Here is a 20,448-nt window from a genome sequence, read left to right on the forward strand (position 1 = left end):
GGATACGCAGTAGCCTGGCATGTTACCTGTAGGAGAACAGGCTGTGCCTTTGTGATCAAATCCCTGGTAATTGTGAGTGTGCCTTGCAGCAGGCGTTGCAGTGAGTTTAGGTGGTGTGCACTAAGCTGTGCTTGGTTCTGCTGTTGGTCTGGATTACCTCCTGTGCCACTGTCATTTTGTCTGCTGAGACACGTCATTTTGTCTTATTCGAGTCCTGGAGTAATCAGGACTGGTGTGGAGTCAGGTTGTTTGAAAAAGTTAAAGTGCTAAAATTGTAATGAGAAAAAACTTCGTTGTTTTAGTCAGCTTTAAAAGCTGACTCCAGATTTAGACATGGTCAGAAACCCCGTGGGTGTTTCCAGCTGGAACGTTTTGCTAGCAGGACATTCAGTCACAGCTTCTTCCTTTGGCAGCAAGGACCTGACTGGACTCTCTTAGGACATAGCTGAGAAGCAGTACCAACACTGTCATAACTAAAGAAAAAAAATCTTTCAAGAGTTTATTTGAATTTTTGACTAATTGTAAACAGTTCAGTGTTTGTATATGCCTTGGGGGTTGCTTTCCTGTATTTGGAGATGACTGAAATAGTGGGAGGAAAAGAATTCATGAATAAAGTGTAACATTTGAGGCAAGTTCTCTATTTTCAATCTCATACTTAAAAAGGAATTGGAAATTAAAGTCCTTGGCAAAGCATACGGAACATATTCTGTAAGTTCAAGTCAATATGCAACATATAAGAGAGCAGTGCAAAATGAAGTATGTTGTATTTTTATGATAAACAGAAAAAAGTTTGGTGAATCTTGTGACTGGATCATATTGTTCTTGCTTTCTCTGAAAAATGTATGTTGTTTCTAACAACCCTTGCCCTGGATCTGTTCCAATCTCATATAAAAACAGTCTTTTTCCAGAAGTGAAGACTGCTTTGTGACTAGAATAGCCAGATTTTGACCTGTTCCTTTAAAAAAAACAAGCTAAACAAAAAGAGCTTTATTATATTAGAGGGAGAAATTGAGTAATTCCGTTATTCATTGAGCATTTATTGGATGATAATTCTTCTCTGAATGCTTCACTTAGAACAGGATAGGCAGGTTGTTTGAGAGTAAAAAATATAAATAATATTAGTGACTGAATTAACAGCTGGTTTAAGTTCAGGGGACTGACACATTCTGCAGATTGATTGCTGGGAAATAAAATGTGATGCAAATATTGACCCTGCTGACAGCATGCTGAATGATAACATTATCATTCTATCATATGTATTCTCTGTTGTGAGCATCACTTTGATTTCATTTTAACTTGACATTTAACTTTCTCTCCTTTTAAAAAATAAAATCAGAATAAATGCAAAAGCTTTTGATTTGTTAAAATGTGTCTTTCTAATTTCTATGTGAAAACATTTGCTTTGGCAGTCAAGGTACCAGATGCTATAATATTTCACATGCAATCTTTATTATTAGCTTTGTTGTTCAATGATATGTCAGGCCTGGTATGTCACAGGAGCAGTAAGGCTGAGGAATATAAATTGGTACTATGTCCTGGAGTCATTTTAAACTATTGTATTTAACATATGTGACATGTCTGAGTTAGCTAGTGATTGAATTAAAGTTCATGATTGACACAGAATGCTCTGTTGTGACAGTGCTCAGGGCCTGCTACATACAGCAACATGTGTAGTCATACAGGAATGTCAGCTTTGAGCAGGTTTATCTATTTTGTTTTTTTCTACTTTGAAATACTTTGGAAGGAAAAATGAAATCTCAGGATGTGGATTTTATTTGCTTCTGAGTATTATTCTGTTTCTAAAATCCACTGGTCAGTGAGCTTTCTTAGTATTAAGGGGAATATTCATGTCTCCATAGTGAGATTAGACTAGGAGATATCCACCAGGGTCCTCCAGGATCCACCACTTGTGTTGTGCTTCTGGTTTTAAATGTAGAATCATAGCCTTCCATTTAAAATTGAGCTCCGTGGGCAGGTAGCACACATGCAACCAAATTTAGCTTTAGATCATGACTGTGCAGTTATGTACACAAGACTGTCAGATGTATGTGTATATGGTTTAAGGCTGGAGTGTCACTGTAAAGAGAGTGAGTGTTTACATCCTTTTCTGCTAATTGTGAACTAGGCATGAATAACTAATTTCATCCTCTTTCAAATTAAGCTGAGCGCCTTTGTGTCACAAGTTCTGATTCATAATTAATTTTAAATTTGGATTAATAATGGGAAGAAAAATGGAACCTGAAGCATAAGAATAACTTTATCCACTTCTGATACCTATTTCTGATTGGAATCACTGTTCAATTTATTTCTTGAGTTTTGATTTGGGTTATTAAATACAATTATTCCACCACCGAAATTCATGCTGTCTTGCATTATAAGTGTGTTTAAGATTAAACTGGATCCTGAGATTGTAGACTCCAGGAAAAATGTATTATTTGTTGGGCCATGGCATGATTTAATCTCTGTTTAAATTGTGGATGTTATCTGTACATGCTAGTACTTTGTGAACTGATTTACTGTACCACCATCCTGATTTGCTACAGAATGTCAAGCAAGCGCGTACACAAATGTTGATAAGTTTATCTTTTGGATATTTTGTGTGTCATCTGTCTCTGCCATTTATGTTTGCACTCAGATTCTGGCCATTAACCGAGGGGAAAATCTGAAGATCCTGACAGTGAAGGTCAACATTCCTGACGGGGTGAAGAATGAATTCTGTTGGTGGTGTGTCAATGAAAGGTCTGCATGGATACATATTCTTACAGAAATCTCTTTTTTTCTATAGACAGCTGCATACTGAAGTGTACCTCACATGTCTCGTTACATTAGGAGAACACGTTAAACAAATATTTATTAGATTAGATGAAATTAGCAAGTGGATAATTCTTACTCTGTATTTCCAACTGCTGTAGCATTATGCTGAAAAGATCATGCCTGGGGCTATATTTGCAAATTCTGGCACCGTTCTTCAAGCAATTCAATTTTTTTAAACATATGCAAAGGCTGGTGAAATGTGAATATATTTTTTAATTGTAATATGCATCACATCCAGTAGTCTTTACTGAAAGGGCCTTGTAGAATCCAGTAGAGTATACTCCAAACATTGGAAAATAGCTTCATATGCCCAATTGCAATGATTAAATAGGACTATGTCAGATTTTAGATCTGTGAAGTACATAACTTCAAGTTCCACAAATGTAAGGAATTACACATTTTAAAAGAACTTAATGGACTTAACAGACAAACGGAAATGTAACTGCCTTCAATGCATAACTCTCACATATTGTGTGAACCATCTCTTGCATTTTGATCTCTGTTTAAGTTAGAAAACTGGACTGTAAAAACCAGATTCTTTTATTTCCTACTGAGTTGTTCATATAAGTTGTCTGGGGTTTTTAAGCCTGTAGTGAGATGTTTAGTGCATAATTTTCAAAGTCTTTTGCAAAAGTTTAGGCTAACTATATGGGGGTTTGTGCAATATCTCTGTCAGTTTTTTTCTTGGAAACAGTACCTTGATGTCCTCTGTTGGAGAATATTGTGATCAAAACTGTGCATCTTCCTTGCATGTATAAAAAACCACTTCCTCTTTCTCAGTAGTTTAAGATAATGGGCACTGTTCTAATGGTGTCTTAGAAACTCCTTCCTTTGCTTCCCAAAAAATTAATCGCCAAAAGGAGGGGAAAAAATAGGAAGAAATGTGCCTTTTAATGTATAAAACTGAATACAGTGATACTGCCTTAGCATGTATTTTTTTTTTTTTTCACAGCAAGTCCAAGAAATGGATGTGGTAAAAATGTTTCTTTTCACTGTAGAAATTTAATAGGACTGTTTCCCTCTGAAAGGGAAGAATAGGGCTCTGAAAGTATTAAAAGATTTTTTGGCCAGATAATACTCTTAGATCATATTATGCTAAGCAACCCTTTTTTTTCCAGGAAAGTATCAGGAATCATAAACACACCTGTTTCTTTCTAGTTTTAATGCCTGTGACAGAATTTCTGTCCTCCCCTCAAGATGTATATTCTGTAGGCAGAACATAGCTGTCAGTCTTGCTTTTACTGCATCTATGACAGAATTTGGAAGCACTGTGGACCACAGATAATGGAACAGCTTGTCACTGCTACACAAATAAAAGTGGGATGTAAATTGAGATATTTTTGGTTGATTACCCTTGTGTGAATCATCCTGGGTTAAGAAGAATATTGACCTTGGAAATGAATACTTATTAATACTTAGTACTTATAAGGCTATATATGCTTATGGCTTTTCTACTATTTGAGGATGCTTTTCCACCATTAGAACACTTCTGAAGGAATGGTTTTAGTAAGTCTTTGTGCGTTAACATCGAGGACAGATTCTGATCTTCCTCCTTAGACTGACAACTGTGTTATCAAATGGACAAACAGTAAATGTGTATTTTGCCCTGCAAGCTTTGAAATGTTTGTCCAGGGGTGGAATTTGCATTCTTTTCATTGCATTGATTTTCTGGTTAGAGCAGAAGGTTAATAACTTTTTTGAGTCAATGGTTTCAAAACTTTGCAGAGGTAGTAACTAATTTGCTAGAGATCACATATACACAATCAGTTGTAGAGCCAAAAATTCCAGCTTACTACAGAGTTTGGCCAGTATTTTAGCCACAAAATGGTATCACCTACTGCCTAGTGGATTAGTAGCAAATTTTCTGAACTTTGTGTTCCTCTGAGACAATTTTTTTAGCATTAAATGCTCCTGCAGTAGAGATTGAGTTTGGAAGACTAGAGTTTCTTATTGCATTGAGCTCTGTGTAGATGCTGTCTAAGAGTATTGTAAAATTTTTTGCAAGTTCAGAATGTTTATTAACCTGTGTAAGTATCTGTTTCCTTGCAATTTGGGTTTGTGTAGAAAACTCAGGAATATCCTTATGCCTGGCCCTGTGGATTGTATTTTTCCCCAGAAAATGGCATCTCTGGTTTGACAGTAAACCTACTTCCATTAACACTAGAACTTTACTGGTCCCAAAGACTTTGTTGTGAAATTGAACACAGAAAATGATCAATGTGAGAGCCAGAGAGGGGCTGCTTAGCTGGCTTTGTGTGTAGAAACAACATGGAGTTGTTCCTTGGGATGGGGTGAGAACTTGTTCCCAAGTGGGATTTCAGCCCCTTGCGAATGAAGTTTGTTTTTTCAGTTTCCAGTCGAATTTCTCCGATCCTTAAGGTACAGGCCTTAAAGGCTTGCTTTGTCCTGTGGTTACTAACTTGGTACATGTCTTATATAATGTCTTGGAGGAACACAAAGCTCTGCTGTTTGTCCTTCAGGTCTGAAATACTAGCTGGGCTCTTCCTGGAACAGTTATTAATCAGTACTGGTGGTTCTTAATGTGGGCTATGTTAATTCTGTTTGTGTAGTTCCACCCTCTGGTGTCTCAGTAGTTTAAGCCATTTAAGTTTGTTGTGGTCCTTGTTGTGAGCACTAGGATGTGGAGAGCTGATGATCAGAGTAAGATGATACTATTGGTATGGAGCTTTTTTAAAATTTGGCTTAAAAAGCTAGATCTTGATTAAATAATCAAGAAAAATCCATTCTTAGAGGGAGGCTTAACTAGGCTGTGATGGTCTTTAAAAATATACACACATGATTTTGCTTTGCTTTTTGCAGCAAAGTGGATTTTTCTCTTCTCTCATTAAGTATTAAAATTATTAAACTGCAATATTTGCTATAATTGAACGTGCTGTTTGAAGGTTTTCTCGTTTGTAGCAATTTCTAACAAAATGTTGCCTATCTTTTTGCTTAGCTATAGGCAGGTAATAAAAATATCTGTTGTGATAACCTATTTACAGAGGAAAAGTTTAACTGGCTTTAAAGGATGGAAGAGAGGGGGAAACAGCCGCCAGGTTTCCAAATTGATTGTTATTTGGGCTGAGGATGTTTTCTGGGATAGTCATACTTGCCACCTGTGAAACCTTCATGTTTATAGCATGTGATGGTAATAAGAGAGTTTAAAAGCCTTTACCAGGTATATAGATATGGAAAGAGTCTCTAGTTATAAATAAATACAACTATTTGCAAAAACTCTTAGCAAAGTGATGAGGTCGAATGGCCAAGCACTGAAATACAACCCTGAATGTTGTACAACTAAATGGTGAGCTTAATTCTGCTCCCATGTCTGTCTGCTCAATGCAGGGTTGACTCGATCACACATTTCTCAACTACTATATGCGCAGACACTTAATAAAGCTGTTTCAGGAAGTTGCAGATCCTCTTAGACAACTGAAAAGCTGTCTGGGTAGGATCAATTTAGAACTACCATTATTTATGAGTGGCTGCAAGTAAACTAGGTCAAAAGTAAAATTCAGTTCTGTTTTTGCCTGTACCTGGACATATTATGACCATAATTCTACCATGTGTCATTTTAAAAAAAACAAGCCAACCATACAAAAAAACTTACAAATCTTGCATGTTTGTTTTTTAATATGTCTTAAGTATCTCCCATTACAGTTTGGGACCCAGGCATGTTAAATAGTACAATAAGTGAAGAAAACTCAGTGTTATCCCCATCTTTTAAAAGTAATAAAAAACAGGTGGACTTTAATAGAAAATGCTAATAGAAATTGTTTCTGCTTGAGTATATCTGGTTGCTTCTCCTCAACCTCAATCTCTTCTCACATGGTAGACAATCTCAGTGAGTGAGTTCTGCTTGTTCAAGGACTCACACACACACAACTTAGCTCCCCCCACACCCTCCTTCATGGAACTTTGTCCACTACAAAAAGATCAATTGATTGAATATCTAAGAAGCTTTGAGAGTGAGGTGTATTTTACTGCAAAATTTGAAGTACTTGTCATTATAGTTCATAGTCACTGTGTACTCTCCCTAGAAAGGGGTTCAAAGCTTCAAAGAGTTTGGCTTAGAAAACGTTGGAAAACAGTCCTGTTTCTCTCTGGTATTGTTTATTTAATTTTCCCTTTTCCTATATTATTATTTACACTTTAAGTATATTAGTAACAGGTAAAATAGAAAAACAGTTTGTAAGTTTTTTGGCTTTTGTGGTTTAAGAACTGCTGCAAAATTAGTAAGGGTTCATTCAGAAGTTGAATAGAGATACTCACTGCATTCCAAATAAAATTTGAATTTGCTTTCATTTATTGGCATTAGTTTAGCTCCTTAATCTCCATCTGGGCACAGTTGCCTTTTATCAGTTATTCTGCAGTGACAGTCACAGAGGGTGTTTAGTCATTTTTTCTAATGTATTGAGGAATAGCAAACAATGCAGCCCTAAAGGTAATAATGGAACCAAGTTCTTTGTTCAGTTGTAATAAACTTTGACTTCTCAAATTGGAGATTTTTTTAATGTTTTCTTTAAAACATAAACCATAAAGCATAATTGTGTTCTAATACCTAAGAGGAGAAAAGATAAGCCTGTCCCTTGTGTGGTACTAGAACTCTGAGCAATTTCTCATTCCATTAATATTTGACTCATGATTTACTTACCTAATTTTTGTAGTAATTCTGCAGTTTATAGGATTTAACAATGTAGAAGCCTTTCTGGAAAATTCCTTTTTATCTATGTGTTTACATGTGTTCTTAAAATATTTTTCTTTTTTGTTCCTATCTTTTGCAGATGGAGGCCAAAACAGTTTTTAAAACCAGAATTTATGAGGCTACTACGGAGTTCTGTAGAGGATGCATATAAACGCCTTATATATCCTCTTCTCTGTAGGGAATTCAGGTAAGCCTGGAATAAATCTGTGTTTTAATATTATTGAATTTTTTTAGCAATTCCCTCCCTAATGTTTTGTTAGACTATCATTTATCTGTTTGAAAATATCAGCATGTTTTTAATCCTCTGTGCTTATGGAAGAAATGAACTATGTAGTCTTGGTTCTACAGATTTAATTTCTGACCCTATCCAGTTTAGGCTACAGTAGAGAAATGATCTGTCTTTGAAGACATTTTACATGTTTACATGCTAGATATTTGTACATTTATCTAATAAAGTACAATGTAGAACTATATTATCATGATAGTTGTATCTTTATTCTTGTAATAGCATGAACCATGATGTCACTGAATTTTCCCAGCATCTCTTCATGTTACAGCAATAGTACTGTCAGTGACACTGTTCTGACTCCTCTCTTTTACCTGTCTAATGGAACTCAGCAAAGTATTGTTAGGGTTGGAAGCACCCCTGGTGTTTGCCAGCTGCATTTTGTGGCAAACTAATTAGTCATAGTGTTAGTCTGATACTATTTTGTGAGTATTGTGATGTCTTTAGGGAAGTCAGTAAACTTATTACTGGTGATACTGTAGTAATGATGTCATTGGATATCATGCCACTTGTTAAGATCTGTAATATTGTTCTAAATTTAAGGGTAATCTAAAACTTAGTATCAAATTAGCATAAATTAAATGGGGTATATTGTGGTGTAGTGTAGGAGTTTACCATGTAGTGGAAATTATTGAATATGTCAATTAAAAGCATAATCTTCTAATAGCTAGCAGTATCTATGGTGTGATTTGAGGAGAAAAGCTCCTCCAAACATAACAGGTTTCATTCTGGCAAGGCTGTCTGATTGTGACCTATATGTTAATGCTTTTTGAGGTAGTTCAAAATGGAATTTATTATAGAGACCCTGTTTCTTGGACCAGAAATGTTGAAATTACTTGTATCAAAATGACATGCTATCTAGTACCTAAAATCAGCAACCACATTGTGGAATGTGTTTCTTCTGTACTTTCCTGGGTGTATTTTTGTGTTTGAATTGGGGTTGTTTTCCTGACACCTTTTCATGAACATCATTGCAAGAATGATCTGTGTTCTACCTCTCTGAAAAGAACCATCAGCTCAAGATTTTAACAGCATGGATTTCCAGTGGCTTTTGGGCTTCTTCACTACAGTATGTTGTTTGCTTATTGCTTTGCAAGCAAGATTGCTTCACCTCTTTTGATTAGTGAGCCTGGTTTTTTGTTACTTAGAATTTTTCAGATTTTGAAAAGTACTGAGTTCACTTATTATTTTTGACCACAATAGATGTAGTTAATTGTAGGGGAGGCACTGTGTCTATTGTGGTCAATATGGTGAACATCTCATGGTGGAGAGCTCAATTGTTGGCTTCTGTCACATGGAAGTGAAAGTAGTTATCGGTCGTAGCCTCTCTACAGTCAAACTCCTTTAAAATAAAGAAAAAGACCTGCTTTCTGGAGCGGTTTGATTTTAAGAGAACGAAGCAACCTGACGTAGGGGTGCTTCAAGGCCCTTTTATTGTGTTTTTATTCAGTAGTTTCTATCACAGCGCTGTTGTGGACAACACTTTGAGGACTACTGGAGCAGTAGGTTGCTGGAGGTTTTCTGTTCTATTCATCAAAAGGGGAAAAAAAAAAGATTCCTTCCTTACTGCTTATTAGATGTAGCTCACAAGTAATCAATGAGAAGAATACAAGGCTTGCTGCTGGTTCCCAAGGTGGTGTCTGCTTAGGTTTTACTCTTTGTGATGGTGTTGCATGATTGGTGGAGTTTGGATAGGAAAATCTGAAACCTCTCCTATAGAGGAACTCAAAGCACCTTACAATATTCTGGTCCCTGAACACTTAACCCTTATCCTCTTCCTATTTTCTTTCCGGACACATGAGGAGCTGTTTTTTCTGACTCTTGCAAAGGGCTGCTAAAGTATTCAATACCTCCTTTTAGCATTAATATTTCCAACCCACCTCCTGCTGTTCTTTTTTTCTTTTTATTATCATTAAATGCTGGAACAGAAAGTTTCCAAGGATGTATTGAAATTTCTGGTGCTTCTAGTGATCAGAAGAAGAATGAAACTTGCCAGTGAGATGATTACCTTATTTATTGTTTAATTTCCTTTCTTCCATTCTGTCAGATATCATTTCTTGAATCTGGTAGAATAATGTTGCTTTTGGCTCTTTGAAATACATTTTATCTTGTTGCAGTACTGCATGGAATGATTCTGTCAGGGTTTCATGCAAGTGATGTGGCATGGACATATTTTTTAATGGATAATCCTTTCATAATTTTCCATGCTTTCTCGTAGAGAGTGCTTTCCCTCCTCTGTCTTCAGGGACACAAACGTTTCTCTGTGTATCTTATTTCACACCTGAAGCTAGTTTGCAGATATTTTTCCACAGAAATGATTGCATCTCAGACTGTACATGGAAGTGGGGAATTTTAAATCTCAGTTTAAAAACTAAATCTTGTAATATTGAATACAGAAACTAGTAGGTCAGGATTAGGTTTTTTGCTTTTATTGCAATACACCTGCTAGTGATATACAGTCTGAGTGCTTTGTAGACCTCAAGGCTTGGAGTCCTGACTTGATTGATATTTTTTCATAAAGTAGGAGCTGAAGAGTTTTGAGGTTTATTTGTTTGGGTGTTTTTTTCAAAACAGCCATTTTTCTTATGTTTAGAGATGAGGACTACTTTCTGCCTTTTGTCTCTGCCACATTAATGAGAACAGTTGTAAATTGGAAAAGCTTGAAGCTGGATATCTTGCCATTTGGATGAAGCCAGTAACGCACTGAAAAACAGAAGGATACTAGATTGTTTTGGATAGCTTGATGGTGTGGGGTTTTTGGGTTTTTTTGTTTGTTTTTTTTTTTTTTTTTGGTTTTTTTTTTTTTTTTGTTTTTGTTTTTGTTTTGTTTGTTTGTTTGTTTGATTGTTTTTTTGTTTGTTTGGAGGGAGTTTGTTTTTGGTTTTTTTTCCAAAGGGTCAAATTATTTTACCAAGCTTGAAATTAAGGGCCACTGCTTTGGACAGTAGATGATGTAATTGATACAAGTGTTGAATAAAAGACAGAGAAAGAGATGTCTATATTTGAGGTTTAAAAATACAGGATATTACGTAATAGGACATTCCCCCTATACACCTGGCAATTTCAGTAATATTTCTTATTACTGTTAAAGTTGCTATGTATCTGTGCCAATTTTAAACATGATTTCCATAAGGCTGACATAACTAATAGCATGTGTTTAGGGACAGTTTAATTCTTCTACTAGCCTCGCTTCTTAGATGGACTGGCAGGAATTTGCAGTGTGGGAGGACTTGGCCTTGTGGACAGCTGGGACCCTGTGTCTTTGGGATAGATGGAAAGATGGAACGTGGTGTGTCCTTGTACAAAGCTTCTGGTCCAAGGGCATTCCCTTCCCTTGATTACAAGCCACTTTTAACCTTCATTTGCATGCATGGGTGACTGGTTGATTCTCTGTTATGTGTGTATATAGAAGATCTATGCTTCTGTGAGGGTGAGGTATTTGCTTTTGTTTTCTCTTGTCTCTCATAAGTGGCATCTAACTGTTCTGTCCCTGGACTCTCCCTAGAAGAAGCTTGTTCTGTGGTTTAGGTTTTTTTGCTTTTTTTTTTTTTTTTTTAATTAGAGAAGGGAAAAATGGGAGAAGGATGCTGCAAGACTGAATGATCAAGAAATGGAATGGCAACTGAAATGCAGCTGAATGAGTGAAAAATTATACTTTCAAGGGGAAGTAGTTATCTTTTTATAAGTAAAACTATGAGCTCTGAGCTATCCTGCCACAGGAGAGGCACTTTGACACTGTAGAATGTAGCTCTACGTGAATGTTAAGTGCTCAGAAGATAAGATTATTTAGTTAAGGAATAAAGACAAAGAATCATTGATTTATTTGGCCTGTATTTGAAATATTGTTGTCCATTTCGGTCCACTGACGTGGGGAAGGGGGTAAGAAGTAGGAAAACAATTCACTGGAACTGGAAAAGGCCCAATGAAGGGGAATGAGGAATGAAATAATTTCTCTGGAAAGAAAAAAAATGGCTACACTATGACTTCAACTTGGAAACAGGAGAACTTAGAGATAATTGTGTGAAGAATGGAACAAGGTTTTTGGGATAAATTTTTACTCCCCTCTGTTGCATCTCACAGCAGCGTGTCCCTGAGAGCGACCTGCGCTGTCGGGCCCGGTGCGCTCCGCTGATAAAGGGCTGGATAAAGGCGAGGAGATGGTATTCCGTTTGGAAATCCAAGTGCTGTTCATTGTCGGTGCATGCATCGTGGGTACAGCCTCGAATATGTTCCAGGGATGAGAGCCAAAATGGGACCAGGAGTCTAGGGTTATATACCACATAAAAGTCCTGAGAGTCAGGGTCCAATAGTGATAGGGAAAAATGGTGCAAAGGGGTGGCTAGGAACTGGGGAGACTAATAGGTTCACAGGGGTGTGGTACTGTGCCAAAAATAACCTGATGGGGTCCAAGGGAAGGAGGGGTGCCTGTGTGGTGAACGGGGGCTGAACCAATGGAACCAATGGAACAATGAAACATAAGAAATATTAACATGCAGCTGCAAAGGCTGATGGGAGGAAGGTTTTTCTTACCCTAATCTCAAAGGATGATGTCTCTCCTAGTGGCAGTCCCCTGGGTCTCCACACTCCTCCAGTATAAGGCTTAGGGGAGCAGAATAAAAATAAGCAGTTTCCAACCAAAAGGTGGGAGCTATTTACACAGTTTGTGGTGGACCTGCAATACTCACTGCCAACAGACTCAGTGGATGAAAGAAATATATGTTCTCAGGAGGAGATTGGATAGTTGAGCAAGAGCTCTATTGTGAGCTAGTAAAAAGATAAGTCATGTCAAGCCCAGGAAATACTCTGGAAGCAGTTGAAGGCTAGGACAAGATTATAGGACAGATGCTAGTGCTGCTCTATCAGCTGCTTAGGCAACTGCTTGGAGACAGAGTTGGAGACAGAATACTGGGATAGAAGGACAACCTAGGTGAACTGGTGCACCCTGTCACGCATTTGGTGGTGATATACACCTGCTCTTCCCTGGGGGCACATTTGAACTGCTAAGGAGCCTAGTAATGCGTGTTTGCCCTTCACCATCTCACTTTAAATTGTGTTTGTGATAATCTTATCTACCTTATACAGAAATGAAGAGCACATGGATAAAAGGGAGCCTTTTGCTGTTGCACACTTCCTTAGGAAATGTTCAATCAGTTATGTGTAAAAGAGGATCTAGACCTCTCTCTCGACTACTTTACAAATGAGAGACGATGACTTATTAGTTCTCTCTGTACCACTCTGGGACAAGACAGGGCTGAGGTGGTTGACTGGTTGGATCCTGGGCAAATTCAAGTCATCTGAATTCTTCCACAACTAAAGACTGCTCAGAACAGCTTCTTATTCCATCATGTCAAATAGCCTTTTTATGAAGGTTGTCTTTGAACTGTTTGTAGCCTATTTGTACCATGTGTTGATTGACCTAAACAACTGGAGTAATTTTCCCTGTCCCATTCTGATAGGATTAGTTAACTGTAATGCAGTTTTTTTCTGTTCTGTAGAAATAAACCCAGATAGTGGGGTTTTTTCAGTGATAGGTAAAAAGAAGGAGAATAAGGGCACAGGTTACCTTTAAAGGAAGGCTTTACTGTTTTGCTTTTGGCTCCCTAATTACTGGAGTTACTGACAATGTAGTGCATATGCAAGTAGTAATGAGCAAAAGAAAAAGAAATCAGTGAGGTGATGAATATTTTTGTGCCCATTATTCTTTCAGTCTTTTTTTTTTTTTTTTTTTTTTAAGTGCCATACCATAACAAAAATACTTGTCCTTGTCAGTCATTGTCTTGCTGGCCACATCTGAAAAGTAAGACATCGTGCATCTTTTGCATCTTCACTCAACAAGACTAATTTGTTTCTTGTGACACTCTGCAGCAAGTGTTTGTGCTTCAAGTCATCTAAGTCAATCCTTGCTGCACTACCCCACTTCGCTCTGGTGAAGAATGTAACTTGGAAAAGAAAGGGAACACTGTGGCCCCAGTGGTTTTCTAGTTTGGTTCTGAGGAATCAGGATACTCTCCTAAAAAAAGCTCTAGTCTTCACACTTCTATGATGTCTGTTAAATGAAGGAATCCAAAGACAAAATCAAATGCCTCAGGAGTCGTAGTTTATTAGTAATTAATTAGAGGGAGCCTTCCAGTTTCTCTCTGGTACCTCTCAGTGTAAACCATCATCATTTTTTTGCTGGGTTGTGATTTTTCTCTAGAACTGTGAAATCATGATGAATTTTATCTATGCCTCCTTCAAATTCACCTTTCTTTACGATTAATACCAGCTTTGAAAGGAAGCTGTTCTTTGCTCAAAATTACGTGTTGATGTTTGAATGGTAGTTGGTGGGTGTATCTTCTTAGTGTTTCTCTTGTACTTTTTATATTGACTGACTTTCGTGGAACAAGAATGAGATGATAAATGGCGGATCCTTTTGGAAAAGGTGTCAACAACTTGATTTGAAATGTAACATTTAATTGAAGATGATAGATACATGTTTGGAAAAAGCCTTACAACTTTGGAGCAATTATTAAGTGTATTTGAAAGCTAATTGAAAGAAAAATATTTGGCTTTATTTTTTCTTTTTTTTTCCATCTTTCTAAGATCCAAGTTGACATCTGATGCGGAGAAAGAGTCGGTGATGATGTTTGGGAGAAATCTCCGTCAGCTGCTTCTGACCAGCCCTGTGAGGGGCCGTGTTTTGATGGGAGTAGATCCTGGCTACAAACATGGCTGCAAGTTGGCAATTATTTCACCAACCAGTAAGTTTCAATTCCGAACTTTTTTTGAACGACTGATAAAAATACATTCATTTAGAGTAAAGATAGTTTCAAAATCTGCTCTTATATATATATATGTATTTTGTTTTTTGTGAAGCTTTTAGTGTTTTCCACACATCCTGTTGTATAAATTCCTTTCTTCGGCTAGCTTAAGGTTAAATTTTTGGCACCTGGATTCCAGTGACTTCTTTGGCATTATTACTGCTCTCTTAAACAGAATTTAAAATGCCTTCTGCCTTCCTGAATACAGGTTCAAATGATTTTGCCCCTCAGTAGTCAGCAAAGAGAACACCTGGCATTTTTATTGTTTAACAAAGAATTTGAATTTGAATACTTTCTGTAATATTGCTTTTTTATGACTACTATCTTGGACATCTGGATACTTTTTCAGCCCTTTTTTTTTAGTAGTATGTGTGTAAATGTAAGAAGTCAGAAGCATTGTTTTTGCAAAACTTCTTAGTTCAGATATAGAACAGACCCTTTCCACTTCATCCTAGTCTGTTCAGGGGTTATCCACCTATTTAGGCCTATGCAAAAACTATTTGTTTTCCTTTTATTTTATTGTTGCTTTTTGCCTGAGAATATATCCAGCCCCAGAGAGTGTAAAGAAAGGTGTGTCCTTTAGAAGGCAATAAAGGTGAGGTAAATGATTGAGTTGTCATTGCACCATTAGCTATCAGTACTAGTTAATACAGGTCTTTCCAAATGTGATAGATGGGATGATGACAAGAGCCAGCATTGGACTAGAAGTCCTGTACTGCAAGTGCTTAGTCTTTCTAATTTTCATCACTCTCTACTGGATTTGTAAATTGTACTACACTAGAACAACAAATCTTTTAAAGTAAATTGCTTTTTTTCTCTGTGATATAATACATTATATTTGCTAATCGGTTTTGATGCTCATTACTTGTTATGTGAATGTGTCTGCAGGGAACTACAAAATGTATTAACTAGTTTTTCTTTGCCAGCCAAAAGCATTCTTGTCCTATGCCCACCATATGTTTCTTCTAAATGGATCTAAAGATCAAAGGGAAAGACGGCTTATTAAAAATCTTTCTTTGTGAATCATCAAATTAATTTCAGTAGTTCTGCAGGATATAGCCTTTAGACCTTTGTGGGTTTCATCCAATGGCTTTGCCTTTCGTTCTAGGTCAGATACTCCATACTGATGTAGTTTACTTGCATTCTGGTCAAGGATTTCGTGAAGCTGAGAAGATAAAGAGGCTTCTGCAACAGTACAAGTATGCCAAAGAAACTTCCATTTATAGCTCTTTCTTACCAAACAAAATGAAAATCTTCACTTTAGAAATACTTGATTTTGAGTGCAGTAAGAATTCTACTGATTTAACTGGAGGTTTATTTTTGTTACTTCAGAGTTGGCATTTTCTTTTGTGTTCATGCTTTTGCAGTACATTAATGTTAGAAACACATGAAATCAAGCCATGGCTATGAGTAAGGCTGTGTGCTATGAATGTATCCCCATAAAACTGTTAATCCATTTATTTTTGGGAATAGAAATTACCATTCAGCTAAGAAATAAGTTTAGCCTTCCTGTTCCTACCCCCCACAACCCCCAAATCACTCATCAGTCTTTCCTTGTTCCAAAACTTGCACTAGGTTTTGGTAGAGTTTTGTCAAGCAAAGGAAATCCTGCAAAGGTAGATCTCCAGATGGAATTACAAACAGGGGCAGCATGATTAAAAGTTTGTGTCCAACTGTGTCTGTGGACAGACATCTGGACTACTGAGTCAGCTGCTGAATTGCCACAGCATACAGTCCAGTTTGTCTGTAAGCATTAGATTGGCTTTAAACAAGGTGATTTGGTGACTGGCTGTGGTGTGGGCAGTCAGAGGGAATGACCTCGCAAGCTGTTGGAAACTATGATATTCCCATTGAAGAATTAAGATGCTGATTGCTTTGGCTTCTGTTCTTTTTCATGACTCATACCAGATGGGGGAAATATGAGGTGAATGTGTTTGAGGACTATAAATAACATTCCATTTATTAATATGAAGTATCATTTTTGGATTTTCTGCTTATGTTACCACTGTACAATCATATTACAAATAAATGAGAAATTTTGACTCGTCTCTTGAACTGTCATACTGAAAACCTGCTAAATACAACATGATGCTTCTAGGAATGTTTTCTCATTACATGTGGGCCTTGTGTTATCTAAAATGAGATGTACTGGTCACTGTGGTGGATTGAATACTATGCATGAAAAGGTATAAAAGAATATTTAAGAATAATTGTCTGATTTTTTTAACCCACACAAAGCTGCAGCACTGTTGTGATTGGCAATGGCACGGCCTGCAGAGAAACTGAAGCTTACTTTGCTGACTTAATTATGAAGAAATATTTTGCACCACTGGATGTTGTTTACTGGTAAGATCCCTTTGCTGGGATATTATTCATTTGTTCAGCATTTTTTTAACTTAACAGGTAGTTTTAGATGTAATTTTTGAAGTATTTCTTTTTGCTGCCTTGTATTTGAGTCTGTATTTTGAGTCAAGCTTGAACCCAACGTTCTAGCCAAAGAAAACTGGCTGTAGCTCTTTGAAGCATGACAGTAGTTATCCTGAGTCAGTAAGAGAGACTCACTGAAGCATTTTATTTTTTCTTCCTGAGGTTCACTCTGTTACTATTATCATTGTAACAAAGTATGCAAGAATAGCAACACTAACAGCTAAGGACCCCTTTGGCATTGTGTATTTATTTCTTCATAAATGAGGTTTAAGTGCAGGTGATAAAGCTTCTGTTGTCTGACTGCAGTATGGAATGCTTGCTAATCCTATGGGAATTAAATGATCTGGAAATAAATATTGTGTTAATACCAAGTGGAGAGTAGTGGAGATACTTATCCTTTTCAGACTTCAAATTTTATCCATTAGTTTGTTGAATTTGAACTAAAGTATTCTTCTGTTGGTTTGGATGGAAAAACTTCCTTTTCTACCGTGCAGAACTGCAGAACTCCGCTCTATTTTTTAATTTCCACCTTTATTTTTTTCTAAAGCATTTTTTTGTGATTTACTTTGGATTATCTTTTGTGTTGACATTTAACTGCAGCATTTAGTTTTCACTGTCTTAGCATACTGAAATAAGTTTTCTATATTTTTAAAAAGGTTATGGCCTTTTGCTGTTCAAACTACATTTAACTACATTTAAAGGTGCCTTCATAAATTAGGAAGTGACCTTACCAATATATTCAAAATCTGTTGTATCTACTAACTTATGATGTGATTGTGCTTGTTCCTTGTTTCTAAGATTCCCAAGTGAATTTGCACAAGATTCCATTCTTAAATCACACTTTTATTCCAGGAGGTTTAGTAAAGGTTTTCTAATTGTAATTGTTTGCAAAGGGAAGAGGCTATTCAAGCTTCTGAAAAATTAGGCATCCTCTTTACTGTGTCCAATGCAAAAACAGTGAACGTTTTCAACTGTAGAGAGTGCAAAACACTTCATACTGTGTGGGTTTTGGCAAATGCTTAATTTCATTATTGTTCACTTAATGTAGCTTAAAAATCCATTATATTGCTATAAGCACTTTGTGTGAAATAGTGGTCTTGTTTATTTATTGATCATATACTAGTTTACACATAAAATTTATTTATATAATACTGTGATTGTTTTTCTCACTGTGTTTACCTCTTCTGATTTAATCTTTTCTCCCTGTTATAGTTCAAGATGACAACATTTTCAAAGTAGTACTTAAGTTACCAAGTTCTTGCAACTGATGAAAGCTCTTGTCTAATAGGAATCAGTATAAATGCTGTAGGCCAGAAGTCAGGTTAACAAATTTTTTGCTTTCTCTAGTCGTGACCAATAATTTTTTAACCTTTCACTTTCTCCAAAACTTCTGATATTTGTAGCAAAAATCTATAACTGCAGTTGTTTAACTTGACTTGTTATATTCTGAAAATGAACACAATGAAAAATATTTTTATTTATATATTTATGTTGTTAATGGTTTTGTGTTGTGCTCATACGGCAAAGAGCTAGTCCATATTTCAGAATTTGTGTGCAGAGCCATGAGGTACTGCACGTTAAAGCAAAGTGATTTTTTTTTGTACTTCATGCTATAGGTGACATCTAGGGCTCTTGAGCTTTGTGTACTGCTGACTGTGTGTGAATTTATGTATGTGAGTTTACAGAAAGGCTGCATTTGCAGTGCTTGTGTCTTTTCACATTTTGTCTGTACTGAGTTTTTTCATAAGAATCAGGGTTCCCATAGATCCCTTTCTGATAAAGTAGTTTCATGTACATTTCATTGCTTTATCTGGTGTTGGAGTTTCCAAGCCATGATGCTGAATCCTGCAAGGTAGCTACTTTTTCCTTTCTAGCTCCAGAAAACATTAATCTCCTTGGTGTTTCTTAGATTTCTTAGTAGCAGAAAGGAATGATGAGCCCAGCCATCCAACCCCTGCTTGTGATAATCCAGTGAAATGCCTGGAATTTATGTCAGTCTGAGTTAAAAAATGTGATACTTGCTAAATGAGGAGCAATTAGTACAGTGTTACTGTTTGAGCAATAGGTGACAGTAGGTGTACATTGGGATAACTGCTATACCTTTTGAGGGGAACTGTGAAAGATGACTTGGAAGAATATGCTCTGCTGATCCTCTTCTTTTTAAATCGTAAAGTCCTCCAGAGTATGTGCTTTCAGATCACAAACAGCTTTTCTACTTCCATGTTCAGTCTTCCCTAGATTAGGTTGTTTTCTCATGATAGGCTTTTTCTTAAAATCTGAGGACTTTGTTTATACATAGGCTGAATACAGATCTCTCATCAGTTCTGTGGAAACCTGTGGATGCTTTTGGATGAAGTGATATTTATTAATTGTTTTTCAGTTAAAATCTGTAAGAAGTAATTTCAGCCATTGTTGGAACAGTTAATTCTTAAAGAAGGCCTGCTTCAGAAGGTTGCAGTAGTAAAGAATGGATTTACTAATCAATATAGTGTTTGAACTGTGGGGAAAACGAAGAAACAAAGAACCCCAAACAAAACAAAACAACCTAAATCCCCTAGAACAAAAACCCCCATCCAGTACTTGAACTGTAACAGAATGAGTCAGTTGCATCTTACGTGATACCATTTCCCAAGCCTTTAGCTTCTCACATAGTTGCCCTGCATCAAGGTGGAAATCCTTGCCCAGAAAAACAGAGATCAGCTCATTGCTGTGTGAAAAATTTACAGAATTATTAATTGTATCTGGGTTGAAAATATTTTTTTCCTTAAAGAAAGGAGTCCAAATATAAAGGGGCTTACCAAAAGAGGTTGCATTTTTTTATAGTGCTTTGAAAGCAAAGCACTCAACATAAGCTGTTGTTCAGAAAGGTGGGGAGGTACTACAGACTGCAGCTTCCTTGGGCAATATTAGCTGTGGAGAACAGGGTCAGGAATGATTACAAAAAAAAAAAAATGTGTTCATACTTTCCCATCCAGTTCATCATATAGAGCTTGGAATCATGCATTTCCAGGGAAATGAGACAATAATAGAATATGTAATTTCAGAAAGGTGTGTGCTGTTGGTACACACACAAATAATGGAGGCTAAAGATAATACATGACAAGCAAGTGATTAAAATAAAAAAATACTTGGCAATGGTAAACATAAACTGCGTAGAGTTTTACTGAAGTTTCCCAAAGAGAAGACAAATCAGTGAAGACAGTAGTAGGAAATGAGGCATATGGCATGATTTTTCATGTGGCTTTAAAACCTGTCTGGACTCAGCTTGACAGTTTTTGATTTAAAGCAAATATTTTTCACTATTTTTGTAACTAACGTGCTTTCAGATAGCTACATCCAACCTAAATAACTACAGGACTTTCTTTTCTTTTTTTTAAAGTAGTTTCCCTTTTAGAGCTGTGTTTATTGACTTAGAT

At 36.5% G+C, this 20,448-nt stretch overlaps 1 protein-coding gene across 3 annotated transcripts in view; it reads left to right on the forward strand.

Annotated features, from left to right (window-relative positions):
- Positions 1 to 20,448, forward strand: part of SRBD1 (S1 RNA binding domain 1) — a 125,580-nt gene that overhangs the window by 18,310 nt on the left and 86,822 nt on the right. For all 3 annotated transcript variants that reach the window (XM_066178486.1, XM_066178484.1, XM_066178487.1), the window contains exons 12-16: positions 2,636 to 2,739; positions 7,599 to 7,706; positions 14,388 to 14,545; positions 15,714 to 15,804; positions 16,844 to 16,951. In XM_066178486.1, the coding sequence (XP_066034583.1) occupies positions 2,636 to 2,739; positions 7,599 to 7,706; positions 14,388 to 14,545; positions 15,714 to 15,804; positions 16,844 to 16,951 (569 nt within the window). The remainder of the gene's footprint in view (positions 1 to 2,635; positions 2,740 to 7,598; positions 7,707 to 14,387; positions 14,546 to 15,713; positions 15,805 to 16,843; positions 16,952 to 20,448) is intronic.

This window comes from Chamaea fasciata, unplaced genomic scaffold (assembly GCF_029207755.1).
Source record: "Chamaea fasciata isolate MVZ Bird 193981 ecotype frontalis unplaced genomic scaffold, bChaFas1.0.hap1 SCAF_3, whole genome shotgun sequence".
In the NCBI taxonomy this organism is placed as follows: domain Eukaryota; kingdom Metazoa; phylum Chordata; class Aves; order Passeriformes; family Sylviidae; genus Chamaea; species Chamaea fasciata.